A 1,702-nucleotide genomic window follows, 5' to 3' on the forward strand; every position below is an offset into this window, starting at 1 on the left:
GTTATCCGACCAACCCCAGTCCCCAATTGAGTCGGATAATCGATGCTCTTCTGTATTTATTTAATTCCTTACAGGATAAAACTTTAAGTAAAATAACGCGATTTTGCATCGGAATTTCATATACAGTGAATCGGGGCCTTTTGCTTAACGGTTTCCCTATCTCGTCTCGGATTTGATCTATCTAACTCTATTCTCGAGATTAAGGAAAGAAAGACAGACCGACAACAGTGAAAATTTATAAGTCAACAATTTTTTTAAACTGTAGCCCAATAAATTTATATCAATGAAAATAAAAAATGTAAAAATGAAATAGTAGAACATTTAAATGTACTATTTACATTTAGGTATCGACTTAAGTACAGATGCGGAAGCAGTACACATGTATATTCTCCTCTTTTAATAGCTCCTGCTAATTCGTCGAATGTACTCGGAACCGGTTCGTCAGTCTGTACGGCCATAAATGACGTCAATATTCCGGCGTAACCCCAGATCAAGACTGTTGTCATGAGCAACCACATGCCGAATGCTATTCTAGAAGATGAACGATTCACGTTGCTGTTGTCGACTCCTAAAAATTAACGCCAAAAATTATAATTCACTATTATAAATTAGAAAACAGTGTATATTGTGTAGATTTACCTTGATACATTAACGTCGTCATCAGATACCAGTACGTTCTCCCTAAAGTCCAAGGTTCCCGTTTATTGTCTTTCATGAATTTCCGGAATATTAATCCAAAGACTGTAATGGTGACGATCAAGGCCAACCAAACCTTTAATGGAACAATAAAGAAAAGTAAATTATACGCTTTAAAGGAAATAATTTTTCACCCGATTTAAGAATTTCTAGATGACTTATCAAGAAATTTTTACCTGTTTTGTGAACGGGTTCAGAACTGTTTGCCAAGTGAGTTTCTTTTTGTGCCGTTTCATATAGAAATGAATTGGTTCGACGTTCGAGACTGTTGAGAAGTCCACATCTTGAAATGTCTTGTGAGATAGTGCGATAGGCTCGTTCCCAATATCTGCAAGCTACATTGTGACAAAATAATAAACTTACACGTTTTTCAGTTATTACCGTATTTTATGGACTATAAGACGCACCTGAATTTTTGAGGCAATTTTTCGAAGAAAAAAGTGCGTCTTATAGTCCGTAAAATACGGTAGTACATGTACTGTACACTATCGAACTTACGACAATTGTTGGTATATCTTCTCTTTTAATCCGGAAGAAATTACTAGAGAGAACTTGCAATTCTCGGCACCAGACTAGTTTATTGGGCAGCCACATTTGGCATTGTGTGTAAGAATCGCATATTTATATTATATGTGTTAGGCTCAAAAACCGAAATCACTCATTGAGCGATAAAAACGGCCACAACGCGTTTTGCTCCAAACGACCACAAAGCGAAATTCGTGACGTGGCTTTCATGGTATGTGACCACGATGCGTTCTCGTTAGGTTATGCTAAGTTACTCAGACAGGTTGGAATTGGTTCGAATGTCTTAGTTAGGGTGCCTGATGTCGATCGGGGACGTGCAGCTTCCGGAAATGTTTTAGCTGTTGTTACGAGCATTAATCCATCGGGTTTTTATCAATTAGGAAACAATGGTCTTCTTGATCGACTTTATGCTCGTAATGAATTTACAATTTTTGAGAGTAACTTTATTAACATTCAGGACGTACCCTCAACTTCACACTTC

General features: G+C 37.1%; 1 protein-coding gene across 1 annotated transcript; it reads right to left on the minus strand.

The window, feature by feature from the left end:
• Nucleotides 1–377: 377 nt before the first annotated feature.
• Nucleotides 378–1,045, minus strand: LOC136970347 (uncharacterized; the record flags this gene model as incomplete). The annotated part of the gene is made up of 3 exons (XM_067264778.1): nt 873–1,045; nt 640–772; nt 378–568 (listed from the first exon to the last, which is right to left on the minus strand). Coding segments are annotated over exons 1-3 (384 nt in total), but the record flags the coding sequence as incomplete, so codon positions are not given.
• Nucleotides 1,046–1,702: the final 657 nt, after the last annotated feature.

The sequence above is a fragment of the Centruroides vittatus genome, unplaced genomic scaffold, assembly GCF_030686945.1.
Source record: "Centruroides vittatus isolate TY-2023 unplaced genomic scaffold, ASM3068694v2 contig_1923, whole genome shotgun sequence".
Lineage (NCBI taxonomy): Eukaryota > Metazoa > Arthropoda > Arachnida > Scorpiones > Buthidae > Centruroides > Centruroides vittatus.